We start from the raw sequence: 19,229 nt of genomic DNA, 5'->3' as shown, positions 1-19,229 counted from the left end.
TATCTGCTCATGTTCTTCACTTAATCCACTGCTCATTTCTTTTCTACCGCCAACAGCGTGGCTAGGGAAGTGAAATACTAGTGTCTCTAACAGTAAGAATACAGTATAAATGTTTTTATTTTAATAATATTTAAAATGTTAAATTTTAATATATTATATATTCATTAAATGTAAAGTTAAATACCTGTATGTCAAGACTTATTTTGTTTTAATTTGGATGATTTTTGGGTTAAAGTGCATGAAAATCAGAAATCCAGAATCTCTGATTATTTATTTATTAATTATTTTACTTTAAGTTTGAGTAAATTGCTTTGCTTTCTGTGTTAAACTGAGTGTATTTAGGCACGTAGGCATGCTTGAGATGACCTGCTGAAATTCAAACTGAGCATCACAATGAGGAAGAAAGGTAATCTATGTGACTGTGAACGTAGCTTGGTTGTTGATGCCAGATGGGCTGCTCTGAGTTTTTCACAAACTGCTGATCTGGGATTTTCCCACACTACCATCTCTGGGGTTTACAGAGAACCGTCCCAAAACAGAAAATATCCTGTGAGTGGCAGTTCTGTGAGTGAAAATGTTTTGTTGATGTCAATGGCCAGAGGAAAAAGGCCAGACTGCTTCAAAAAAGTAACTCAAATAACCAATCGTTACAACCAAAGTATGCAGAAAAGCATCTCTAAATGGACAACATGAGGGACCATGATGCAGATAGGCTACAGCAGCAGAAGACCACACTGGTTATCACTTCTGTCAGCTAAGAACAGGAAACAATTTGCAAAACCTCATGAATAGATGATTGGAGAAATGCTGCCTGGTCTGAGTCTTGATTTCATTCAGATGGTAGGATCAGAATTTGGTGTGAACAACATGAAAGCATGAATGCCTATCAGTGGTTCAGGCTGCTGATGGTGCAATAGTGTAGGATACATTTATTTGGCACACTTTGGGCTCCATAGTGTCAAACAGTCCGACTGTCATTGCTGACTATGTCCATAACCACAGTGTAACCTTACTCTGATGGCTGATGTCACAACGGCCAAATAGTCTCAAACTGATTTCTTGAACATAATGACTTCACTGTACTCAAATGACCTCCACAATCACCAGATCTCAATCCAACAGAGCACCTTTGGGATGTGGTGGAGTTGTGTGATGCTATCAGTGTCAACATAAACCAAAATCTCTCTGGAACATTTGCACAAAATCTTGAATGAAGGCAGTAGTGAAGGCACACTTTGGGCGTCAGTTTAGCTTAGTGGGGTGAGTGGATGTCCATCTGCTGAAAGGTTACTGCAGGGGCCTGGCTCTAGTTCAACTCTGGGCTATTTCCTGTGTGTCATTCCCTCCCTGGTCTCTGTCCCACCTTTCCGGTCTGCTCTACTGCCCTGTTATCAACAATAAAACTTAAAAATCTACATTTATTAGATAAGTACTATCATATAAACTAATCCCTTATTTACTGTATAAACAGGTAATTACAGACTATAAATAGATGTAATTATTATTATAATTATTGGTAACAGGCATGTATAATTATTAGTATTATTTTAGGGAGGTTTCATTAATATTATAAAAAGGTAGGATTTTAATGAGAGTCTTAAAGATTTGAGTGCCATATATACCTGGAGGCTATTTTACGTCTCCCCACACAGCGGCGCGCTTTGAATGAGCGCCGGGAGAGGCCAGATCCAGCGAGGGGCGGGGTTACACCTTTCCGAGGGAATCCTCGGTTCAAAAAGCTCCCAACGTCTCCTCGTGAGTACTTCGGACTGTGTGTACTTTCATTGTGACTCGAGAAACGGACGAAGACGACCGAGGTATGCTCTTGTAGCAGGTTTATTTCTGTTGTCAGAAGTAAAAAAAAGTTTCTGCTGTGCTGAGTAGAAAGTTATAGACAGTGCGGATAATTTTTAAAAAGACGATAACAACAGCCTACGTGCCGTGCAGGTGGGTACAGACGTTGTTGTTGTTGATCGGGACACCTATCCCTATCCAGACCTCGTCTCACCTGAGCTCGACAGGACACTCAGAAATGTCCATGGAAAGCTATTCAGCGTTGGATGAGCCCTCTCTCCGAGCTTTGGTGAGTAGATGAATGGGAATACTAATGCTGAGCACTGTGGGATATAAGTGTGTTAGGGGGCTAAGTGATTCCTTTGTTCTGGGGGAAAATGTCTTTAAATGAAATGTGTGCTTTTAATCCAGGTAAATGTCTGTCTGATCACCGGTGATTGAGCCCAGTGCTGTTGATATATTCAGTATTTGTCTCGCCTTTTGATACCTCACAGGTAAGAGTGTCCAGACAGGTGGTCTGCACGCATACAGGGCCATCTACTCCCAGTGCTTACCACTACAGTGGGAGTAATTCATCTCCAGTATATCCCAAACACAACGGCAGTACAAAAATTATGAGGGTTTGCTACTGGTGGCAGGATATTAAAGGGTATTTGAATCTTTAATAAATGAGTAGTTTTGTGTATAATCAAAGCAAACAGCTGTCAGTAGCTGTTTAAAGTAGCTGTTTAAAAAAGTTAATATCTAAAAATGTCTGATGCAGAATATTCAAAGTAGTTCATGATTAATAAAGTTATTCATGAGGCATTACGTCACAGGAGCATCAGTCAGTACTGACAGGAGGAATGTATCATTCACCAGGAAGTCTAGAAACATTTATTAGTTCTTATCAGGAAGGTTGTAATTAATTATGGAGGAGGGGAAAGTAACACCTGCAGACATGCCTACGAGGAAGTATGAGTCAGCTGCCCTTGTTTAGGCATGAGTTTGTCTGAATCACAGACACATACGCAACAGTCATACATGCAACAGATTCATTCCTTAGTTTTTTAAAATTTGTAATGACTTAAAGCCTTCAAGTTTGCATCTCTCAGCTGCAACTCTGTGTGGCTTTGCTTTTCTGTCATTACCCTCACTGGCTGATTTCAGAAGAATGTGCACTTTAAGATGGAAAAGAAGAAGGGGAAGAAAAAACCCTTGATTGCTGTTTTTAAAGATCGTTTAACCTGACAAGAAAAGAGCTGTTTGCTTTTGAAGCGAGTCAGGGTATGAATGCGATGTTTAGCTGACCTGCGTGCTGTTCCTTAAACCAAATCCATTAGAGTCTGGAATCATCTTGCCGACAGACACAGTCCCTGTTTTCCCATAAATCGCTCTCACCATGAGTGACGTTACACTGGTGGGAGCACAGGAGAACATGCAGGAAATAATATTTATCCTTCAGCACAGTGATTTACTTTGAAGCGGTGGCACTGGCTGCTTTGATCAGGGGCTTTATGAGTTTATTTATACGAAGACGGAGCAGGAAGATGAACTGAGTGCGAGGGAGGAAAGCCACAAATTTAGCTGGGAAGGTTTCAAAGACTGTATTGGGAGATTTCGTTTGGGAATATTTAATTTCAGACACATTTTTCACCAAATTATGGTCCCATGAGACCCCAGCTCATTGGTTTTAAGGGTGCTTGTCTGCCTCTTGCTGTGTGGCCTGTGAGAAAATGCTGTCCAGAGAGGAGCAGCAGCATCAGCAGGAGAATTTTAAAAAACTTGTGTTCTTATCCTGACGCCCATTAGTCAAGCCTTTACTGAGCTGGAGCGAATGGGGCTCTTTCGGCTGAGCGTCTTTCCGCTCAGTTTTCCTCCCTCAGACGTGACCAGCAGCCTGTAGGTCACAGAGATCCCACATTTTCACTGATGATGTTTGTGGTGACTCGAGTGTCAGGGTTTTCCGTGGTGAACTCAGATTCAAACGAAACAAACCCGGAGGAGAAGTTCACATGAGGTTGCGGTGTAATTTAAACGCGGCATGACAGCTGTGAATGGAGCCTTTTTTGTGTTTTAAGTTTTTTATGAAACATAACACCTCATTGTGTGGGGTTTATGCTCTCTGTGAATCTGCCTTTATTCAGGACACGGGCGTTTGGAGATGGCTGGGCTTTAATTAAGCTCATCGTAAATCCGGGTGGAGGAGCTGCTATTAAACAGTTGGATAACGAACACAAGTTCCAGGCCTGTGTTGTACCTAATGAACTAAGCAGTCAGAAGGTCATACGGCGGCCTCTCTAACGCCACTAATCCCGTCTCTACACTTGTATTGAAAGCCCGGCCAGCCTTTTATACTGCTCATTTAATCCCCTCCATGGCAACAAGGGAAAGCAGTTGTCTTCTTCTCTCAGCTACCACAATTATTTAAATGTCCACAGGAATAATCGGTTGGTGTCCTGGTTTCCTCAGGAGAAGAGTTGAGGTGGGGAGGGGGAGTGTTTGCAGCGGGTCATCTGTCTGAATGGTGCTTGTGTGGCCACAAAAACACAAAAGCTGCTGAGGCCACTCAGAGAAAACCCCTTTCCTTCCAAACCACTCCAACCGCTGTTACTTAATAGCAGACTTTATCTGATGGTTTCAAGCTCTGAGGGTGATGGTTATCTGCTGTTATTCCCATCAATGTGCTGTGCGGTAACAGTTTTCTTGTGGATTAAACCTGCAGGACGGGTTGGGTCTGCAGGTGTCTGTTGATGTGGCAATCTTGCGTCATCCTGCTCTGTCGTGAAAGTGTCTGTTGGTTCTCTGGCTGCACTGTAACAGACCTGAAATCAGTATTTGCATAAAAATCACATTGCAGTTAATGTACAACTCAGACGTTTTATTATTTATGAATTGATTTGACCGCTTGGAGACTTTTCTGCCTGCGGCGCCTGCTGGGCTGGTTTCACACGGGCTGGATGTCTCGCATAATGATTTGTAACCTGTCTTGCCAGCTGTGTGACTGTCCCTTTCTCCCTGGTGAGCGAGAGGCATTCACACATGTTTAAAATAGCCGATTTTGCTCTGTGGTCCAGCCTCGTTGATATATGGGACCCCTGGGCCTTTATTTTATGGCCCTGTGGACCCTTTGTGAGTTGACAGGGGCTCAACGGTTACAGTCTGAGAGGAAGAATGGACTTGTTTTGAAGGATCTTGGTATAGTGTGCAGATTTTGCTTAACCCCCAGAGACGGGGGTCCAAAATGTCAGCCTTGTCATTAGGAAGATATAAATTGCAGGAGTTGCACTATATTACATAACTCTTGTCTGGGACAGTTTCATAGATATGCAGGCTGTGTGTTTTTATACACTCCAAGCTAAAATTAGAAAAAAAAAATTGTTTCCATGAAATTTCAGTCAAGGGGACTGGTTATGCTTGTACCAACTATAAAATGTAAGAGCTGGAAAATTTTAAGTGAATTAGAGTTAATATCTGATACACAGTTCAAAATAATCCTTCATTTTCTTATACCAATAGATGGCCATGCTTACAGTATTAACTGGAGCGTTTGGTGCTGTTGGCAAACTCAAATATTTAATCACATTAGGCCTCTTTTCCATTACTACCTACTTGGACCGCAACGCGTTCGAGCGTCCTGCGACGTAACAAACTCTACAACAAAGCTTGACGTAGAAGCAAGAATACCTGCTGCTCGGTCTGCTGAGACGGAGAACACTGCGTTTTGGGTTTTTTTGTTTTTTGCTTTTTTGTAACCGTTTCCAGAAATGGCAGGTTTGATTTTCGTGAATGAGATGATCTCATGACTCATCGAGTGACTCTACTGACCAGCCAATTGGTGGCATGCAGTCTGACGACGTCACCCGGCCAAGCAGGTACTGGTACCACATAGCACCTGGTACCAGGTGCTATGACCTAATGCACAGGTGTCGAACTCTAGGCCTCCAAGGCCTAGAGTTGTAAATCAGCTGTGATGGCCCAGGGTGTTATCTAAAACCTGCAGGACACTGGCCCTCGAGGCCTGGAGTTCGACACCCCTGACCTAATGGAACACCCTTAAAACCGTGCCCAGTCAATCTGAGTAAGTAGTAATGGAATAGGGGTCGTGGTATGATAAATAACTCAACTGTGTGGGTATAAATGTGATGAAAATTCAAACTATGCGATGCTTTTAAGGTGTTGTAAGTGTGTAAAACCTTAAAAAAAAAGGTCATTTGGTAAGTGGTTGCTTGGCAACGTGACAGCCTTATAATATCTGATATAGATAAGCGCATCCAGGAGTCTAAACTTTGTGCCAAGTTTTGTTGCTCAACTCCTTGCGGACTAAATCGCATACAGACACACGCAAAGCGATTTCATTTAAAACGTGGCCTTAGTGTGGCCGCAGTCTGAAACAAGTTGTTTTAGCTGTCTTCTGATTGGTTGCCCACTTGCAAACAGAAGATTTGAACAGCAGGTGGGTTGCGGCTGCTGTGTTCATCATCATCAATCTCCTCTTTCTTTAGCACCACACAGAGCCAAGAGCAGTAAAACATGCCTGAGCATTAAGAACCGTTTCACGTCTGAGCTTTCAACTGGCCGGGATTACTTGTAAATACACTGACCTACATTATTCAAAAATCATCCACGGCTGTAACAGCCGGTGTGTGACAGAACAGTACAGTAGTGGCACCTTTTTAAAGTGATATAAATCAAATTGAAGCTGAAATGATCAGGTATTGCTGTCGCCTCAACAATCCTGAAAACCATTTTCATTCCTTCATACCTTTTTTGGAAAATTGAGTGAAGTGTCCTGTTGCATACATTACATCTCCCTCCGAATGCACACCTGCATCCCACCACAAACACCTGTAAAGACAAGAAAACTTAACCTGAAGTATCTCGAGCTTTAGGGTTTGTGAACTTGGCTGCCTTTGACCTATGCAGATGTGTATGTGTGTTTGTGCTCCATTTTCCGAAGGATTAAAGGGAGGTGATGATGAAGACTGGAGCAGTTTAATATTCAGGGCAGCGCTCCCTCTGACGCAGGATGAGCTATCTGCACTGCTGCAGTGACAGCCTATTATAGTGAACCATTTAGTTCCTGGCTTCAGTCTTTGAAGCAAATATCCAAATAAATGGCCGTGCTCAGCTGAGATAAGAAGCTGCATGTTTGGAAACTTTTGTTCTGCTATAAATAGTGCTCTACGATTTTAGCTCTGAACAGATGAGAAAAGAAAAACCATGAACTTTGAGATCATCTGGTCTTTGACCCCTCAGTAGTTTGTTATTGTGGGACAATCATTCAGAGTGAACGTAACACTGTTTAGCGCAGCTCAGAAAGTATTTAAGTGTTTGTGTTTAGAAGGCAAAGTTGAAACTGAGTTCAGTGTGTCAGTTTTTCTTCTTTAAGCGTATATTTACTATTGTTATGTCATTTTTGAAAAGGTGGGTTCTCCAGAAGGACGAACGGCCTTTAAAATCTGAAGCAGTATTTTATTTTTAGCAGTCTTTTTTTGTAATGCCATTAGAGAATAATGTGGCAGTACGCTGAACAAACAGCGCTCAACAGTGTAGTAATGTGATTACATTATTATAAGATTGTGTATTAGCTTGTACATAAATTGTTACTGCTTAGACTCCTTGTCTGTGAGTTATATAGTTCTCATGAGGCGGTGTTTGGAAACTTTACTAAATATTTTGCGATACAAAGTTAAACTAATTGTCACCGTGGCCTTTGGAGCCCAACAGCAAGTTTAAATTTCAGGAGTTTCACTTTAACGACTATCAAACCCCGTACTCTGCAAGACAGAGTGAAAAAATGGGTTATTTAAAAGAAAATGACAGGTAGACTTTTAAAGTGTTTATCCACCAAAACAAATGGGTTGAGTGCATTTCATTTATCACAAAACGTTACTCTTTATATCAGGGATGTCAAACTGATGGGCTACATACAGCCCACTTTGATCTTAAGTGAAGCTCACAAAGTTTAACTATACATTGAATCCTGCATTGAGATGTCTTAGTATAAGAGCAAGAAGTGCCATTTCTACAGTACATCTCAGTTCCTTCACATGATAAAGAAATGTTGTTGTAATAAAACAAAGATATCTGATGACTTTCAGTAAGAAATAAATGTGTAAAATGACAAAACAAGTTCTGGTAGCTCATTGCTCAGTCTGTCCTGTAATTATTTTAAAAACAGTTTTTGTTGAGTCACAGAAAATACTTTTTTGTTTTATTTTACTGTGGAAACACTGTTAAAAAACAAATGTTTGTAATATATAGTAGAAACAGGAACTTTTCTGTCATTTGATTGTTTACTTTATTACTACGGTGTAGTAATAATGCTCGTGGGGGAGGTCTTTATCCATAGGAAACACTGTAAAGTCCAAAATTTATCCCGTAATATTTTTTACATTTTCCTAAGCTGTCAAGTGGACCAGATTGCAGTCTTTCCTGGGCTGATTGCGGCCCCTGGGCCTTATATTTGACACACATGGTCTATATCAAACAAGCTTGATGGAGACTATTTTGTGACTTATAGAGTAGAAGTGGGATTAAATAAGTGTGCACTTTTTCCCAGTCCTTTGTGGGTAGGTAAACTAAATCAGCAAATCAGTGGCTCCATATTTTAGTGAAGGTGTGTCAAACACAAGGTCCGCGGCCCAGAATCGGCCTGGCAGAGAAACCAGTCCAGCTCACTGAACATCTTTGGAAAATGTGAAGGAGGACACTTTTGGACTTTTAATTGCTTTTATAAATTTTACAGCTTGTCCTAATGATAAATATCTCTCCACAGCCATTCTAACTACAGTAATAAAGTAATAGATAAAGAGGTAAATAAAATGACAGGAGAATTCCAGTTTTCAATATCTACTACAGAAATATCTATTTTTTTAGTGTCCACAGTAAAATACATAAATAAGTACAAGAGGACATTTTCTGTGAGTTAACAAATCTTTGCACTGTATAATTACAGGACAATCTGGGCATTGAGCTACCAGAATTTTCAGTCATTTTATATATTTATTTCTTACGATTTACGCTCGCATTGAGTCACACTGACTTTATCATGTAGAAAAACTGGAACATGTAGTGTTGATGTTGCTCTTCTTTTTCTTGCATTGAGATCTCCGGGATTAAATGTGCAGTGGAGCTACTTTACACTGACATAAAGGGTATTTTCACCAGATCAAAGCGGGCTGTATGTTGTGCGCGATGTAAAATGAGTTTGACATCTCTGTTTTATCTGTTTATACATTCACCCAGCAAACAAAATATCAGCAGTTTGTTCTCAGGAGAAGATGCAGAACCCTTCACGACTGTGTCAGGAAGGGAACATCAATGTAGTGTAGTGTTGCTTTATTTTTGTGTATGTTTAAAAAAATATTTTTTCCCTAAATTAGTTTCTGTTTATTGTTGAAAATAAATTGAGCACAATGTGGGTTGTGTTGCTGTGTCTGGTTTGACTCAAACTAATGGCGCTTCACTCTTAGAAACTTGCAGTCTGCAGCTTGTCAGAAGAATTCCTACTTCCAGTACTTCTGATGCAGTCAGCCAGGAGATATTCAGAACGACTGAGGAGACTCCGCCTGTGAAGTTTAGACTCAGTATATTGTGTAGCTGTCAAGCAGGCGGTGCACCGAGTTTTGTAACTGTCAGATATGAGACTGCTGCTGCTGTCACAGCTGCTCTGGTCTTTTCCTCTGTTTGGTAAGTGATCCAGCAGAGGCAGTTTGTGCGACTGATCTCTGTCTGGATCATCAGTCAGCCAAATGGAAAAGGTCTGAATAAGACATTGAACGTGTGCTTTCTTTCTTCCCCTCCTTGTCCCTGTCTGCTGTCAGAGTCGTCTCTGAGATGGACAGCAACCTTCCCTTGAGCTTTATGAATTTAGTGTCTGGAGATTTTTGGGTTCCAAAGTCTTCTCTTTGTCCAGTTTTTAGACAAAAAAATACTCAGCAGATGTGGATGAAACATACAGTTTTTTCGATGTGATGAGAAATCTGTTGTTCTCTCAGGGGGAAGAGAAAATTAACTCTCATTGAGATGCCATTAAGATGCCATCTAATGCTACTTCCCAAGCTCTGATTCTCAGCTGTACTGCTGGAGGGAGTCGACACAGATTTTGCTCCCATTTAAATACTAAGCTGTTGCTCTGTTTATAGAGGAAAATGGAACATATAAGGATCTGCATTCAGCAGGAGGGAGAAAAAAAGTTTTTTATTAAGTCACATAGAGAGTTAATAAAAAAGGATGATTGTATGGCGCTGGATAATGCTTTTTAAATGAGCAATTGAAGAAATTTAAAAACACTGTTTTTCTTTGTTAGTTTTTTTTTCTATATTAACTTCCTGAGGAAAGAGGCATTTCCTGAGTCCCTAGAACTCATCAGGCAGATGTTTATGTTTTGCTTTCCAGCTCGGCCTTGTTAATGTCGTGGCATTCTTGAGATGTACAGTGCTGATCTGTCTGATTTTTGTTTGCCTCTCTCAGTCTGTCTCTGTATCATTGTTATATGCAGGATTTTTATTGCTGCCTCTCTGGGATCTTTTATAACAAACAGTTTGTGCTCTGCAGCATCCCAAATTGCTTCATTTATCCCTCTCTTTTTCTTCCTGTGGGACACCACTTCTGCCTTCTGGCCCTCCATCATTAAACTAAATGAGTCGGTCACGCAGGGCTTCGGTTTGACCAGCGATGTAGCATATTTAGAGAAGATTCATCATACACTTTCAAAGTCTTCTCACAGGACAGTGCAACTGTAGTGTAGGATGCAGTGGGATTTTTGAAAGGCTCGTTCCTCCTGGATGGGAATATACAAATGTTTTTTTTAAAAGCAAATAAGGTGTTTTGGGGGGTTTTTTAAACTACAATTTCAGCTTCAAGAACCAGCTCCTACAGATAAGATTCAGTATCAGAAATGAAAGTACTAAGGAACAGTGAGGCATAAACCCTGTTACGAGAGTGGCTCCCAAATGTGGGTCACAGTTTTTCTGCTCGACCTGGATACCTCACTGCGACCTGACCAGCGGGTCTGGAGGCAAGCACTTTCACAGGAGTGGCTGAACGAGACCAAAGAGAATTACACAGCAGAGCTGATTTTTAGTGTGCTGAGACGCAGCAGTGCAGCAAAGATCTGAAATAACTTTGAGGTCCTGCACACAGCCGAACAGTAATTATTTTGCAGTTTAGATCAGAGTGCCGACCATGTGTGCACAATGAAGCATGCGCTGATTAATCCTTCAGTGTGTGGAGTTGTTTGCACTAATGTGAGACTAAATGAATACAGCACATTCGAGTCCAGATCTGTCTTCAGTGCATCATTACGGCCCTATAGGGCATTGTTGATTACTATACCACCCCCCCCCACCCCACCCTCGTGGCCCCCGCGCATTCCTCTATGTGTCTGTTCTTTGTGGCTACTACCTCTAGTGTAAAGGGGGACAGTGTTTTCCCAGGTCTGTCTATTGAAATCATTTTAAGCTTTCCTACACGTGCAACTGCACTTGCTGCAAGCACGTTGGCACATGCACAGTTATCTCTCCCTCACTTACCTGTATATTTCATAGATGCTCCTTCTTTTTCTTCATCACAGACAATGGAGGCTCAGAGTGCTCTGTAACACAATGACTTCTAACCTTGAGTTTGGTTTTCAGCTGAAAGGCAACTGAAACTGCCTCTCCAGAACCAGGTGTCCTCTGCCTTGCAGGGCTTTCTGTTGCTATCCTGATTATATTTCCACCTATCTTTGTCTGTGTGTGTGGAGACCTACTGTATGCAGGCATTGTGAGGTAATTGATCCACTTGATCAATCATTAAATCTTGGAGTTTTGCCCTGAAGAAAACCAACAAGGGCATTATATGGTAATTAAAATTACTCTGAGCTTTACTCACCCTCACTTCTCTGTTTTTTTTTTTTTGTTTGTTTGTTTGTTTGTTTGTCAGTAGCAGCCCAGCTTCCTCGGTGGCAGCTGCTAATCTATTTCAGCTTTTGCTTAAAGAAGCGTCCCGTGTTTCCTTATAAGGCCACACTCACTTGTGGACTTGACACAGGACTGATCCAATCAGCTGCCTGGCTGCACTCAAACCTCAGTCTACTCTGGAAATTATTACTCTAGGGCTCTGTTCATGCACAAAAACACAGTACCCCCTACCTCTCCTTTATATTCATGCACATGGATGCACAACCACATACTTGAGACCTTTGTGTAAAACTGTACAAGTTCTAGCTTTCAGTAAAAAAACAGCAAAATGAGACGAGACCTGCACACACCCACTGAGAGTCAAAAGGTCACTTGGTCTGAGGGGTCTCAGACACTGGGCTTATGTTTTGGGTCATTATCTTGCTGTAGGATAAAACCTTCACCAACTAGGTGCATACCAGAGGGTGCTGCAGAATGCTGTGGTAGCCGTTTGGGTTCAGGGTGTCTCTCACTCTCAGTCACCGACCCTGGATCCAGACTATCACATTTCCTCCTCCTTGTTTAACAGTTGATGCCACACACTGTGGAACTATCATTTTGCCTACTCGAAGGCGTACAAAGATCCTGTGTGACGACCCAAAGATTTCAAATTATCATTCATCAGTCCATAATACCTTCTTCCAGTCTACAGTAGTCCAATAGCAGTGTTTCATGGCCCAGGCAAGCCTCTTTGTCTTCTTCTGATGTCTTAGCAATGGCTTTCTTGCTGCAACTCGTCCTCTCAAACCTGCAGCTTGAAGTCTTCTCTTCATACTTGAAACGGAGACTTGCTTACTATGAACACTATGAAGCTGTAGCCTATAACACAAAATAAAAGAGTCCATCCGGGCAAGAAGGATTGCCACTTGGAAAATGTATTTTAATTTCAGAGAAAATGTTCAAACAGAGGGAGACTGAGGACAGGCAGGATAATGAGAGGTGGGAACAGGTGGGAACACAGCTGGGGGCTAATCTGACATAACATGACAAAGGGGAAGCAAAATTGAATACATCGAATGCAGGACAAGGACTATCAAGATAAAACAGGAAGCATGAAAAATATGGAGAAGCATTACTGACTGGAGAGACAGAGAGGGAACATGAAATACGGAAAGACAGGGAAGAAACTGAGACAGAACCCTAAAGACTAAAAACTATACATAAGCACAAATCCCATACAGACAAAAAAAAAACAACAACAACAAAAAAAACATGACTGACACTGCAATATTAACACAACTCAAAAACATAAGAACCCTGGGTCACCAGACCCAGTACCATGACAGTTTGTCTACTAGGAAGCTGAAGGGTAGCTCTGTATTTTTAAAGAATTACAGACAAGACTTAGTTGATGCTTAAAGCTGGTTTATTTAATTAATTTGTATCCAATTTACCAGTGTAAACATGGTGTTTGGGGTCTCATTGAAGGATTGATGTCATGGTAAGGTGTCCGCTGCTCCACTTTGAATATTGGTATGAACTTGAAACAGTGATTACTTAATGGATTTTCACCAAAATTGTGCCCACGTTCAAGACCATATTTGCTGGTTGTTGTTATTGTTGTTGTTTTTAAGGATGTTTTTTAAATTTTCACAAGAATTGCTAGTTCCCCTAGAGCAGGAGTCTCTATAACCCCAGTCCTCGAGAGCTACTATAACACACAGTAGCTCTTGAGGACTGGAGTTTGAGACCCCTACCTTACAGTATTTGGCCACTCCAACAATCAGAGGATTCCCTGTAAGCCGCGACTGGTTGGGGTGGGGGGAGTGAAAATAATTTTTTTTTTTTTAAAAAAAGCCAAAGTGATAAATATTGGAGCAACTTAATTACTTTTTTGTTAAAATCTTAAGCTGTTGTTATCAGTTTTAAAGGAGTATTGGGTTTGAATTGTAGATAAGTGTTTGCAGTGGATTTCTGCTGATTTCTTCTTCTGATTGCTTTTTCCAACCCCTGCTTGTGGTTTTGTCACTTTTGTCTGGGGTCAAAGAAGCAATGCTGGAGACTTTTGTCTCCCTCTGCTTCTCATTTTAATGCAGGGGGAACTCTCAGGCCAGGGTCAAAAAAGGGATGCTTGAGAACCTCCAAGGGTTTGATGCGCTGGTTTGCATCCAAGGCCAACATCCGTTTAATCAGGCTGACCAATAAATCTGTATCACTTTCAGGTCCTGTTCTAACTGTGATTACTTGTTTGAGGTCATCAAGATGCTGCAGTGTTATATTTCGAGTGTCGTTGGATTGGTATCCTGTCTCATACTGAAATTGTTCTTCTGCCTTAAATGTCCAGCGCTGTTTGCTGTGGTCGTTTTGGCCATGCCACAGTCTGAATTTTAAAGCATCGTAATCCATTTTCCCAGGGTAGGGGCACCCCCATAGCAAGTTCCACAGCTACCAGCCCCAGAGACCACATGTCAATTGCTTCATTATATGGAATATGAGGCATAACTTCATACCAAATTGTCTGCACACAGGTACCAGGAATCACTACAGACACAGGACGTGCTAGGCCAAAGTCAATAACTTTGACTTTGACGGGAGACTCATGGCGGTTCACAACTATTATGTTTCCAGGTTTGAGGTCAGCATGCACTATTCCCAAAGAACTGAGGTGGTACAGAGCATTTGATATTTGATTTCATTTCATTCGATAATTTGTAAAATTGGCCTCAATTCTCTTATGGGGAGACCCTGGTAATTCTGATCCTTTATGTAGTCCCACAGGTTTTGATCAATTTTGTCTGTTGCAAAATTTCAGGTTTGCTCTTGTTTATTTTAATAGCCACGTCCATATAATAAACTCCACAGGCATGAAAACTGAGAATTCTGTAGACTGGACATTGCTGGCGCTCACAGCAAAAGGATTTTGTCAATACGACTTGTAGTTTTCTCTTGGGAAGCATTTGTTTTGGGCTCACTTTTCTGTTTATTTAAACCAGCAGCAGACGGGCGCATGTCTGTCTGTGTGTGTCTGGTGCCACTGGCTGGAGTTGCTATAGCAACCAGGCTCACACCTGCCTGCTTAATGAGCTCTGTTTGTCACTCTGCCAAGATTCATCTTAAAACTGCTGCTGTGTCCACAGTGTTTGCTCTACAGCCATCATTTTACCCTCAAAACGTAGCCATCGTTATTCTCTTTCCAACAGTGTGTCTTCCAAAGCTCAGAGTTGTAAACTTTTTGAACTGTGTGGATCCAAGTAGAGGGATCACATTTCAGTCATTCAGAATGAATATGAACTTTTAATATTCATTCAGATGTTTTCTGACTCTGAATTTTCTTTTCTCATTACTCAGCTTTTTCTAATTTACACTTTAAAACATTGTGAGCTACTTTTCAACTTCTTCTGTGTGAATGTCAGCTTTCAACAGTTCTGCACTTTTGTTTTCAGGTGAAAAATTCTGTATTTTTCAGCTCATTCAACATTTTTTAACTTAAAATTCAGCAGATATGTCATATGAGCTCAAGACATTCAGCTATCAGCATTCACACTGCAGTTTCTTCAGAAAATGCATTTTTGTGATATTGTTCACACTAAATTTGACCCCTATTAATTTGTTATGAGTCAATCAAAGAAAATGTTGGTTTTGGAGAATTTTTAATTATAAAACCTTTGGTTTGTTTATTTACTGTATTTGGTTTTTCGTTTGCATGCCATGTCAAGCTTTTCCGTATATATTATTTATTATTATTTTAGATTCTCCTTCAGCTTCATATATTCTTATTTACACAAGCAGTGTGTGTGTGTGTGTGTGTGTGTGTGTGTGTGTGTGTGTGTGTGTGTGTGTGTGTGTGTGTGTGTGTGTGTGTGTGTGTGTGTGTGAATGATGTGGTTCACAAAACAAGCTGCAACGTTTGACCCAACTTTTGTGAACCTCTTCTCACAGCGTTGTTCAACAGTAATGCAGTTTTTACAGCTAACTTTTATACTTGTAATACCTGAGTTTAGTGTTGTAAAGTACATGCAAACCTCTTATATATTTAAATATATACAGCTGCAGAAGAAATCATATTTTTTGACAAATACAGGCAAATTAAAAAATGTAAAATTAAAAAAAAAAGAAGAAATTTTCAGCACGCAACGTTTCATGTTCCCATCAAGGCTCCTGTGTGTTACCATTCAACCCAGTGCACAAAAACGTCTGAAAGCCAGAGCTTTCATATAATAAGTGGTCTATTTGTTAAAGATGCTCAGACATTCAGAGGCTGTGTACTGCTCTGCGTTATTACCAAACAATGATCTAACGCTGGGAAAAGAATAGAGGTTGACACATCATTTGTATATTAATCCTGTCTAAGCACTGCATGTTTTCACATGTTTCACAATGTCAAAATGTAGTCCTGAAAATACCAGCGGTCATGGGAACTACTACAAAGGCAGTTTTGAGTACTTTGGCAGGCTTTGATTTGTCTGTGGACAGATTTTTGCCAAGTCGCCTTGGAGGTCTTGTGGGTCCATGATTGACAGGCTACAACTACGGTGAAAAGACTCCAGCACATTAAATGCAGGACAAAGAGTAACCTGTCTTTGTGTGGGACTATGCTAGGAGTTCATTTTGACATATCTAACAAACCTATCTAATATGTTTGGCATTTGAATGTAACACTCTCAGTTAATAAACAGTATAAGTAAGTATATATAAGTATAAGTATAAGCAAAAACAGAAGATAAAGGTTTGGGTTTTTTTTGGCTAATTTTTTAAAAAGTTTTACATATTAAAACTGATGTCACTAGACAAGATGTCACAAGCTACTCTGTCTGGTAACATCTTCAAGTTTTAGAAAAGTTGCCTCCACTTGAGCCAACCAAATCTGAGTGTGTGGGACAGCACCTCCCCTAGCCTAAGCTGTTTTGACAGCACAAGACCCACAGAGGGCAGTTTTTATGATGTAGTTGATGCCAATATTGTGACTACCTTAAATCCCCACCTTTTTAACCACATCTGGTGCAGTTTCTATATCGGGCAAATTAAAATTAAATTGGCCTCCCGAAACATAGTCCTATTGAAACCTGTGTCTCTCATGTGTACCAGATGACTTCAGAGGGTGCTCCTGTCCTCAGGAGCATGTCGTCAGCTGGTTGGGATTACTGGTAAACCGTAGGAGCTCTCTAATTGGCTGTGATTGATTGAGCTGCTTCAGTCGGATGTCTTTTGGAGGTTTGAGGTTTTGACTCCATAGAAAGCTGCTGCTTGGCAGGAAGTGACTCAAAGCACCCTTCAAGTGCAAGTTTTTACCAACTCCCTTGTGAAGCAACTTTCTTTTGTCATTCGCCTCCTCTCTCCTTGTTTCCTCACAAATATCATGGCGTAATGTCTCTAATACCTGTCTCCCAGCAAGGATTGTTCTCTCATCACCCTCTCATATCCACCTCCTTCCTCCTGGATCTCACCGGCTGAGTCAGGTGAGGCTGACAGGTGTGGCGGCATTTTCCTTGAAGGTCTTTCAGCACAGCAGACCAGACTGCAGCATGACTGTCTGCAGTCATTAAAGGTGCTGATATCTGGCGCTGATGTCTCAGTGACTGCATCATTTTCTGTAAAAATGTACTCTGCGTGTGTGACGACGTCGTCATGTGCGATTTCTGAGTCATGCGTCTTGTTAGAGGCACGAGCAACGTTTTCTGTCTGGGTGTAACGGCCTCTTTCTGGGTCACTGTGTCGCTGTTTGGAGCCACAGTGACAGTTGGTGAGCCAGAGGTTTGTGGTCTGGTTTGAAAAATGCCTGCAGGGACGGTCACTGGTGTGAGATGCTGTCAGCGTGTAACCAGAGGGATATTTTTCCCCTTCTCCGCTCTCATGACACAGCTCACTCTTTGTCAAGGCCGCTGTCACGAGGCGCCAACTGGACTCTGTTACTACCCAAGCGCATGTTTCCGTCTCTGGTTCTTTGACCGTTATTCTGTTTTGTTTGGCAGGCATCCAGGTGTAAGGTGTGTTTTATTAGTCTGGGTTAAGCCCGCTCATTTCTTTCCTGTGCGAGGAAGTGCAGATATGTAAAGGGAGAAAGTGGGTTACAGTCTTTGGCGGCACTGGCCAGTTGAATTCAACAAATAAATGTTGCAACCAATCCAGCAGCCATCTGTCTGCTGATTGGTCCGTTTAAACCCCCTGTACATGTTAGACGTTACTATTTGAAGTTGTTTTTAGAGCAGGTCAAGTCGAAGTGCTCGAGTCTGCTCTTAATGACTTTAATTCCTCCATTTAAGTCACATGCTCTGATTCTCTCCACACTGTTTAATCATTTCTCATGATTTTTGTTTTAAGTTTAAGCTGAATTGGAGCCTGCTAGAGAATGCTAGGCACACATTACTGTCTTTGAATTGAGGGTTGAAGCTGTGCTGCTCTAAATCATGAATAAATAAATTAGTTAGCCCTGATACTTGGTGAAAAGAGTACTGGCTGTACCATCACATCCTGACACTCGCTCAGCGCAGAGCCCGGCAGCGTGGTAAGGGATGACTCGAGGGAGAGTGTTTGAGTTAGTGTAACACGGGCGTGTGAAGGACACACTGGCCAGTGATGAGCGAATGTGATCTCATTTTCCTGCTTCACAATCAGAAACCAGCCATTGTCTCACCAGGTCATAGTTTCTCTGTGCTGGGCTAGAAACAAACCCAGTGCCTGATTGCTGTATTTCGCTGCCTTCTTTTTCTCTTGTGAGTCAGTAGGAATGTGAGGAATGACCTTTGCGAGGACTGACTGTTTCCCACCCAGCTCTCATCTGCCCATTTTTAGTCATGCACAGGTCTAGTTTCTCCTTCGTTTTTCTTTGTCATCCTAACGCTCCATTTCTTTACTATAACCTATTATCCATCTCCTGCTTTCTCATATCCTTTCTTTCCAGCTGTTTATGAGCACTTTCTCTTCTTACCCTTTCTTTTCAGTCAGCTCAGCACATTGAATTTCCACAAATTGCAGCATAAAGAAAGAGCCCCTGTGAGCCGGAGTAGCTTGGGCTGCATATTTTGTGAAACCTCAAAAACCACTGGACCTCTTCATCTCTTGTGAGAAGTGCCTCCTCCTCCTCTTCCTCCCATGGGCCTAGCAGTGGGGCTACATCAACCCCCTTTTTCAAGCCATCAGCATGTGGGGCTTAGCTTAACAACCACATCCAGCTCCCTTCAGAAGAAGGCAGTTGGCACACACAGGTTTGAGTCACAACACTGCAGGTTTTAACCGGTGCAGCGGGAAACCTTAAAGTGTGTGAGCATGAGATTCATAAGAAAAGCCTGCCAGAGGAGCTGTTCCTCTCTGCGTGTGTTGACAGGTTCCTGCTGTTGTGTTTTTTTTGTTTTTTTGTTTAAAAAAGAGCGATTTATCTCCCGTTTGACAGGAGAGGGCTCTCTCTACCCTGCGCTCACGGCTGTTGCTGACACGAAGGCGCCTGTCTTGTTGAAGTGGTGTTTCTGTCTGCAGGTGTGCTTTTATATACACTTGAACACCTTAATTAGTCCTCTTTGGCTCGAGGAAAAGATGTGCCTTTTAAGTAACAGCCACTCAGAGCGATGAAATGGC

The 19,229-nt window shown here is 41.6% G+C and overlaps 1 protein-coding gene across 1 annotated transcript in view; it reads left to right on the top strand.

Annotated features, from left to right (window-relative positions):
* The first annotated feature begins 1,707 nt into the window (after positions 1-1,707).
* The window catches only part of smtnb (smoothelin b), a 49,384-nt gene continuing 31,862 nt past the window's right edge, over positions 1,708-19,229 (top strand). Inside the window, exons 1-2 of the mRNA XM_086314386.1 lie at positions 1,708-1,817; positions 1,948-2,083. Coding sequence (XP_086170512.1) covers positions 2,033-2,083 — 51 coding nt within the window. The 5' untranslated portion in view covers positions 1,708-1,817; positions 1,948-2,032. The remainder of the gene's footprint in view (positions 1,818-1,947; positions 2,084-19,229) is intronic.

The sequence above is a fragment of the Aulonocara sp. 'chitande type north' Nkhata Bay genome, linkage group LG12, assembly GCF_057382095.1.
Source record: "Aulonocara sp. 'chitande type north' Nkhata Bay isolate Kocher_YH1m ecotype deep benthic linkage group LG12, A_spYH_male_GT1.1, whole genome shotgun sequence".
Taxonomy (NCBI): domain Eukaryota; kingdom Metazoa; phylum Chordata; class Actinopteri; order Cichliformes; family Cichlidae; genus Aulonocara; species Aulonocara sp. 'chitande type north' Nkhata Bay.
The sequence above is the reverse complement of the archived record's forward strand: the minus strand, read 5'-3'. Positions and strand labels throughout refer to the sequence as shown.